Below are 9665 nucleotides of genomic sequence, written 5' to 3' on the forward strand. Positions count from 1 at the left end.
AGAGTCCTATTCATAATAGAAATAAAATCACTATGACTCTATTCTTTTTCACTTAATTTCAGTAGCATTCAGTTTAGTTTAGTAATTTATTATTATTTATTATAATTATAATTATAATTATTTATATATAATTTAGTATTATTTATTATAATTTATAATTTAATATTATTTATATATAATTCATTCTTATTTATTATAATTATAATTATTTATATATAATTTATAATTTATTTTATATATATATATATATATATATATATATATATATAATTTATCATTCTTTATTATAATTATTAATTATTTATATATAATATATAATTCATTATTATTATTATTATTATTAGAATCATTATTATTATTATTAGCTTATTTATTTTAATTATTGTTATTTTTAAAGTCTAATATTATCATTATTGTTAAGTTAATTTAAGTTCAGTAGCATTCAGTTCAGTTCAGTTTAGTGCAGTGGCGAATCCAGGATTTGAGGGAGCGGGGGCCAAAATTCTACGTAAAAAATTTTTAGACAAAAAATGCAAAATTGTTCAATTTTTGGTGATGAAAAATGCAAAATCTTTCAATTGTCATGCATTATTTTCATAATTTTTTTTGATAAAAAAAGTAAATTATAATGTTTCCGACTCGTAATCATCCATTTCCGGGATTCTCGGGTTGTTACGCATCAAATATCCCTAACGTTTTGGGTCAGGTGTAATTTTATCCCTAACATCTAAAATGGTGCAATTTTACCCCTAATGTTTGTAGCCAATAGCAATTTTATCCCTAACGTTGATAAATTGGATCAATTTCAGACACTATTATAAAATACAGTCATTTTTTTCTTTATTTTGCACCAATTGCATATCAATTTTGTAATTTTGCACCAATTTTACCACTAACGTTGATAAATTGGATCAATTTCAGACACTATTATTCATGACCAAGAAGACAGTTTGATGAATTATTTCTCAAATTGACCCAATTTATCAACGTTAGGGGTAAAATTGCTCTTGGCTTCCAACATTAGGGATATAATTGTACCATTTTAGACGTTAGGGATAAAATTGCTCCTGACCCAAAACATTAGGGGTATTTTTGCACTTTAACCCTTAATTTTGAATTTTAAAAAAAAAATTTAATGGGGGTGGGGGGCAAATGCCCCCTTTGACCCCCCTACATCCGCCCCTGGTTTAGTGGCATTCAGTTTAGTTCAGTAAAAAAAACAAGGCCTATATTCTATATTTCATATAAATTCAGATCCGCAGAAAGACAGTTGCAATCCAAATTTAATCATTGAAATCCTTCGAGATAAATGAATATGAATTGATTCTATTGAAATCACGTAGATTTATTAATCTACGTTGCACTAGTCCTGAATTGTCGAGATAAATCGCTTCTATTTGTGCTAAACTTGAAAAGGAATAAATAAAAGACCTAGAATTATTTAAAGAGATTATAAGATGGAGTTATAATATCGTAAGCTTAATACATATCATTTTAGCAAATTATGTCTACGTGGTAGAATATTATTAGATTAGGAGAAATTGAAATATATATCATTTTAAGTTTAACTGTAAATAGAGTAAAAAAAAGTTTAACTGTAAATAAATGTAGAGATAGATAGGTCATTTTAAATAAATTCAGGTGGCTGATAAATCATTTTAAATAAATTTAGAAAGATAAAGTGAATTTGTAAAATCAATTGATTTTTTGAGCTAAATTTAGGGGAACATTAATATATTAAAGAGGTGTTTGTTTCAGTTTTTCAGAACAACGTTTAGCGTTTTTCTTCAAACTACAGAAAATATAGTGTTTGGTTAAGTTTAAAAAACATTAACTTTTAGTTTTTTTTTTATGGAACATCTGAGTTTCGGAGTTTTTCACGAAAAGCTTTTCTATGGAGCTTTTTATGAACAACTGTTTGAAGTTATTTGCTATTAACAAAATTATCATTTATTTCCGCAAAATATGTTTTTTCTTTAATATTATTTCTATTTCTATATCATTGTTGAAAGAATAAAGTTTTATTGCGTTCAATAAAATTTTATTTTAAATTTTAAATTTTTTATTTATTTAGATTATTTTTATTAATTATGTAATACATTTTTTATTTTATAATTTATTTTTTGATTAATTTAAAACATGCTCATATTAGGCATTTTACAGACGCCATTGAAACAAACAAATATTAGGCATTTTACATTCTAACAGCAACAACAAAACAGCTAAAAATGATAGTTATTAGCTAACAGCTGAACCAAACTGCTAATAAATGGTAATTCGAAAAGAGTCTATAAAATATACATTACTAACCCCAACTAAATTAGCTGAAAAAATATTTCAGACGTTTTCTAAATTTTCAAAATTACAGAATTCTTTTAAATTTCAGATTTTAATTAAGAGATGAGTGTTGTGGAATTAAAAGTGAAATTAAGAAAATATTTTATATGCTTCAGAAAAAGAAAATATCTATATATATTTATAAAAAAATATGTTTATATATATATATATATATATATATATTATATAATTGGAATTTGGAAGAAAATACAAATCCTGTTAAAGCAATATATTTTTGGGCCCTTGATATAAAATCTAAACCCAAATAATCAATTTTGGGCCTGGCCCTAAAAGGTGCTATATACATTGTTGCAGTGATGTTATAAATTTTGGGCCTTGTTACAATTAAATCATATTATTAATTTAATTCTAAATCCTAATTCATACATCCTAAATTCGAAAATATGTTCTAGATCTTTAATTTATGAATTTTAATCCTTAAAATATATTAAAAATAATGATTTTATTAATTTAACATAACTTAAAATGATAACTTAACATAATTATAGATAGTTTTTAAAAATGAATTTGTATATAAATTCCCCAATTTTATATTATTATATTATTAAATGTAATAAAATATTAATTGTGTACTTAAACGAACTATCTCTATATATTATTTTATTATTTTTTCTCATTTTTTTAAGTTAGTTATTCGTTAAGTCGTTTAAGATTCGCAAAAATTTGGACAATATCTTCAAAATATCACAAACTAAGAAAAATTGAATTTTTGTGATTTTTAAAGATATTGCCAACTTTATTAACCGCTTATACTAATTACCCGAACTTTAACAATGATAAATGTTAACAGGAATTGAACTCAATAAAGATCGTTTCTAATCACCATTGAAACCATCCTTATTAGCACCATCATCTAAATTATGAAATTACAAATTAAGATTATTTGATAATGTCAAATATCTTTCTAGTAATATATCTCAATTTCAACAAGATTTAAGTTATATTTAAAAAAGGTTTAATGCTCTTCCGGCCTCCTTAACTTGTTCAAATTAGTCATTTTATCTCTTCAACTCATCGAATGTCCTATTTACCCTCTTAACTCCATAGAAATGGTATTTCCAACCCCCTAAACTTGTCCAAATTAGTCATTTTACTCATCATCAACTCATCGAATGTCCTATTTACCCTTTAACTCCATAAAAGTGGTATTTCGCACCCCTTATGATCCTATTTACCATAAAAGTGGTATTTCTCACTTCTTATGATCCTATTTACCCTATTAACTCCATAAAAGTGGTATTTCTTATCCTTTTATAGTGCAAAATTATTAGCACTTATTCAAATGAGTTTGAAAATATATATTTTTAATATCAACTTTTTATTTTGTTTTAATTTGATAATTATGTTGATCCTTCATGTGTTTATTATAATAATATTGTATTACAATAATTAGATAATCAAAATTTAACTAACAAAAAAAGTTGAAAAGAGAAAGAATGAACAAAAGATACAAATAACAATAACATTTTTTTTTTTTTGATAAAGAAAAGAACATTAATATATAACAAGTTAAAAACATTATATATAGGGATAAGGTACCAAAATAGGCCTATGATATTGGGAAGTATCAATTAAGGTTCCACGTACAAAATAACACCAATATAGGTTTAACGTTTAAAAAATGTATCAATTTAGGTCTCGATGACGGATTGTAAGGGGTGAGTAATACCACTTTTATAGAGTTAAGGGATAAATAGGACATTCTATGAGTTGGGGAGGGGTAAATGGACAAGTTGAGAGGGTAAAAAATACCACTTTTATGGAATTAAATGGGTAAATAGGATATTCTATGAGTTGGGGGAACAAATGGACAAGTTGAGGGGGTGAGAAATACCGTTTTTATGGAGTTAAGGAGGTAAATAGAACATTTGATGAGTTGAGGGGGTAAAATGACCAATTTGGATAAGTTAAGGGGGCTGGAGTAGCATTAGGCCTTTAAAAAATAATAATACATCCACAGTCTTTTCAACAGTCTAAAACTTCCATTAACCTCTAAGCTTCAAAACATTACAATTAACCCCCTTAACTTACTTATTTGGAACAAATAAGCCCTCGCTTATTTGAAACAAATAATCCTTAAACCCCCTAAAAAAACATTCAATATAATATTACATAAAAAATAAAATATGTCCAAAATATCGTTACTACATCTAACTAATATACTAATGCATTAACAAAAATGCAAAAAACTCCTCAAAATCACAAATATTAACCTAATTGAGGAATTATTTGTTCCAAATAAGCAAGTCAATGAGATTAGTTGTAACATTTTGAAATTTAAGGAGTCAGTTGTAATTTTTGAACAACTTAAGGGATGAAAGATATATTAGGCTTTAAAAAAAATGTTAAACTACAATAGAGTTTCATCCGCAATAATATTAAAATCAAAACTTTTGTCCAATACTTGAAATGTCATGAAAGAGACATTTACTACAAACTTCGATTAGGTGTAAAATAATCTATTTAGTTCTTGATGTATTCAAAATTTTATTATTTAACTCATAAGCTATTATTTAATCACTTTTTGATCGTAAACTATTCTAATTGGTAAAATTTTACTCAATTTGGATGGAAACTTAACCGAACTGTTATCGAGTGACAGTTTTTTTTTTTTTTTTTAATATAGAAGTGACTGATAATTTTTAATAGACATGAAGAGTTAATTAAGAATTTGATTAAAATAAAGAATTGGGGTACATATATTAAGTTAAGATTGTGGTCAAATTAGTCATGTTTGGGAATTGGAATAAAGCACTTGGAAAGGAATGGTAGGTATGGGCCAAATTATTTTGTACTCTTTCATTTGCCTTAATTTCATATTTCAAACAACACCTTTTATGGATAGCATGACAGATGGTAGATGTATACAAGACTACACAAATATACATAATTAAAATATGATTGACATAGGTAAATTACATGAACTTTCCTCATTTTCATAGTTTAATTTCAAAATGTAATATAAAAATCATTCGATTTTATATTTTTTAATACTATATCCACTAAACTTTAATTAACACTTCAAAATGACTGTTAATTACCTCAAAATGGAAATATTCAAAAATTAAAGTTGTTTAGACAATATTTATCATGAAATCACATTTTTTATTTTTCAAAATCACCTTTCTCTCTCTAAAAATCAACTTTTTCTCTCATAACAAAATAACACCTTTTTTTGAAAGAACAAAATAACACCTAAATGACCTCAAAACAAAAAATTTGAAGAATTAAAATTATTTAGAATATCCTTATTAGAAGTTTTTATTTTGAGATGTTCATGGAAATTTAGTGGCTATAATGTTAAAATATGTAAAGTTAAGTAGGTATACTGTCAAATGGTGAAGCTCTTAGCCTAATGGTTGAGAGTTTACCTATATCTTGAGAGGTCATGGGTTCGAATCACATCCGGATTTGATGGAGATTTTTCTTTCTTTTTTAATGTAAGCGCATTGCGCAAATTTTTTTTTAAAAAAAAATAGGTATACTGTCAAAATGAGTAAAATTCAATAGAAATAAATATAATTTATCTTTTTTTTCGGTAAACTAAAGGATAGGAGAGGTATCTCTAGTCCACATGAGAGAAAAAAAAAACGAAAAAATTTACATATCGTTCCATTTATAAAGATTTTGGTTCTGTTTGACAAATAGTTATTAGTTGTTAGCTGATTACTTTTTTTATTAGCTGATTTGACTAGCTGGTTGTGTAAACTTTTTTGGTAAAACTTAGCTGATTCATAATAGCTGTTAGCTGATTACTTTTCTTATTAGCTGATTTGACTAGCTGGTTGTGTAAACTTGTTTGGTAAAATTTACCTGATTCATAATAGTTGTTTGTGTAAAATGAAAAATGAAGACATAGTAAAGCATTTTTTAGGATTAAATGATAGTAATTATGGGTAAAAATGTCCTTAAAAAAAGATGAAGCAATCAGCTAATTCAAAAAACTCATAAACCCATCTTTTTCAAAGTTAATTTTTTGACCCAATAAACTCTTTCAAACCTCTTTTTACCAAACACCATTGTTAGAGGTTTGACTAGTCAAAACTTTTAAAGTGGTTCAAACCTCTAATTTGGACCTTAACAATAGTGAGAATCGAATCTTGGTAAAAGTATTACAAAACTTTTAGGGTCAAATACATGAATATCATAATTAAATATAAAATTACAACTAAGTCATATCACCAAACTTAATTCTTAATATGTCATTATTCTTTATATATTATGATTTTACACCACAATTTAAAAATTTCAGACTCTAATTCATAAATCATAAACCCTAAAAAAATATTCTAGACTTCTAATTTACAAATTCTAATTTTTAAAATATATTAAAAATACTGATTTTACTAATTTGACATAATCCAAAATTATGACTTGACATGGTTATAAATAGTTTTTAAAAGATGAATTTTTATATAATTTTCCCAAATTTTTAGTGTCACAGACCAACTTATTAGAAGCCTGTTTTATAACTAATCACTTTGTGGCAGGTTGGATACTCTTTAGATGATTTTCTCATATATTCATAAAGTATCTGACGAATCTCGAACCGAGGAATCAATTTTTTTTTTTTTTTTTTTTTATGAAAATACCACAAAAACCGCATCCTTATCATTGTATCTATGATAGACAATATAGAATCAAATTAATTCTTGAAGTAGAGATTATGATTTTTTTAAGCTATTAATAAATTGACATAATCAAAGACTTATATTGGCTTTTAGTTCACAAACTTTATATGTTTGGTCATTATTCACTTGTTGTCACCTCTATGTTTTCAATGACATTAATTTACTATTAAATTTATAAACCTTCCAAAATTTTGATTATATCAATAAATAACCCTTAATTTACATACTTTATATATTAATCAAACTACTTCCATCTCCAAAATCCTCACTAATCCAACAATGGCTACCCTAAAAACCTTACATTGTCTACTTTTTCTTATGTTATACAATATGGTCATAGTTGCTAATTCTCAAGACGAGTCTAGATCTGTAGCCTCGTCCGTAAATGAACCTTTTTCTTCTCTTTTTCTTGTACCTTCTCCGTTCTATGCTCCAGCTCCGAGAAACATTCCTTACCCGGCAACACCTGTTTCTCCTTCTCTTCCAGGTATACTTGCTTCTCATTCTCCTTCGTACCCTAGTGTACCAATTTCTTCTCCGGCCTATGCTCCGGCTCCGAAAAACATTCCTTACCCGGCAACGCCTATTTCTCCTTCTCTTCCAAGTATACCTGCTTCTCATTCTCCTTCCTACCCTAGTGTACCAGTTTCTTCTCCGCTCTATGCTCCGGCTCCGAGAAACATTCCTTACCCGGCAACGCCTGTTTCTCCTTCTCTCCCATGTGTACCAGTTACTTCGCCACCCGTTTCATCAAATGCCCCAGCTCCAAGGGGCATTCCTTACCCGGCAACGCCTGTTTTTCCAGGGGTACCAGTTTCTTATTCTCCTTCTGACTCTGATATGCCAGTTTCGTCTCCGCCCAGTTCATCATATGCTCCAGCTCCAGCTCCGATGAGCATTTCTTACCCGGCAATGCCTGTTTCTCCATGTGTGCCGGTTTCTCATTCTCCTTCCGACCCTGTTATGCCAGTTTCTCCTACATCTACTCCATCCTATGCTCCAACTCCGAGGAGCATTCCTTACCCAGCAACACTTGTTTCCCCAAGTGTACCAGTTTCTCATTCTCCTTCAGACTCTACTATGCCAGTTTCTTCTCCGTCAGATTCGTCTTATGCTCCGGCTCCAGAAAACAACCCTCATCCAGCAACACCCGTTTCTCCTCCTTTCCCAAGTGTACCGATTTCTCATTCTCCTTCCTATCCTAGTGTACCAGTTTCTTCTCCATTTTCCATACCTCAACCAACACCGGCACCAACAGAACCAGTTTATGATCCTTCGATAATTAAAGCAGCTTACTGGCCAGTATACAATGGACTAGACTCTTCTACCATTAACACCACTTATCTCACTCATATTTATTACGCTTTTATCTTAATCGACGGTCTCACCTATAAGCTCATTGTTACACCATCGGACGAAAAGCTTATACCCCAATTCATAAACACCCTTCGTCAAAAAAGCCCCCCAGTCAAAACCTTTTTGTCCATTGGAGGTTATGATTTCAACCAAACTAACTACTTTTCCAACATGTCAACGACAGAACAAAAACGAGCAATCTTCATTAACTCGACCATTGAAATTGCAAGAAATTACGGGTTTGATGGGGTCGATCTCGACTGGGAATTCCCTTCTAACAATCAAGAAATGTTCAATCTTGCTCTTTTATTCAGAGAGTGGCGAAAAGCACTTGAAATAGAAGCAAGAACATGTGGGAAACCTCGTCTCTTGCTAACGGCGGCGGTGTACTACTCCTCAAGATTTATAAACTACGGTGAAAACAGATCATACCCAATTCAAGCCATCAATAGTTACACCGATTGGATCAGTCCGATGTGTTATGATTACCATGGATCATGGGAAAATTTCACTGGTCCAAATGCTGCACTTTTTGACCCGAATGGTAATTTCAGTACTAGTTATGGTCTTGGGTCGTGGATCGAATCGGGTCTCTCACCAAAAAAGGTTGTCATGGGGCTCCCTTTATATGGTCGAACATGGAAACTCAAGGATCCAAATATGGATTGGATCGGAGCTCCAGCTATCGGAATGGGGCCCGGGGAAGGTGTTTTAACTTATAGTGAGATTTTGGAGTTTAATAACAATAATGATAAGGGAAAAGTTTATTTTGATGGTGAAACGGTGTCGTATTATAGTGTTCAAGGTGATTATTGGGTCGGGTATGATGATAATATGTCTGTGGGTCGGAAGGTCGAGTATGCACGGTCACTTAATTTGGGCGGATACTTCTTTTGGGCTCTCGGTATGGACAATAATGGGATCTTAATTAGACAAGGTAAATTTTACCCTTAATTCTTATTTAGAAATTAATCTAATTTGAAAATTAGAAGTTAAATGCTTATTTCTTTTGTGTGAAACAGCTTCAGACTCGGGATGCTAAATGAATTTCTAAGAGCTCAGGAGGAACTCAAAGGAGAAAGTATTGGAATATCACATTGGATAATATTATTCTGTATATTATTATTCAATTATTTTTTCTTTTCCAATTATTAACCTAGATTTAAATAATTCCTTTATAATTTATGCTTCATAAGTTTTGGTACAATGCATTCTTTAAAATATTAAATATATTAGCATATTATACTCCCACTTGTACTTATTTAAAAGAAATTTAATGTTTTAGCATATTATAATCACACTAATAGCATATTATACTCC

At 29.2% G+C, this 9665-nt stretch overlaps 1 protein-coding gene across 1 annotated transcript; it reads left to right on the forward strand.

Moving 5' to 3' along the window:
* Positions 1–8476: 8476 nt before the first annotated feature.
* On the forward strand, positions 8477–9387 carry LOC136203849 (class V chitinase CHIT5a-like). Its single transcript, XM_065995075.1, has 2 exons — positions 8477–9282; positions 9368–9387. Exons 1-2 carry the CDS (start codon positions 8517–8519, stop codon positions 9385–9387), a joined length of 786 nt encoding a protein of 261 aa, XP_065851147.1. The 5' UTR covers positions 8477–8516.
* Positions 9388–9665: the final 278 nt, after the last annotated feature.

The sequence above is a fragment of the Euphorbia lathyris genome, chromosome 8, assembly GCF_963576675.1.
Source record: "Euphorbia lathyris chromosome 8, ddEupLath1.1, whole genome shotgun sequence".
Classification (NCBI taxonomy): Eukaryota; Viridiplantae; Streptophyta; class Magnoliopsida; order Malpighiales; family Euphorbiaceae; genus Euphorbia; species Euphorbia lathyris.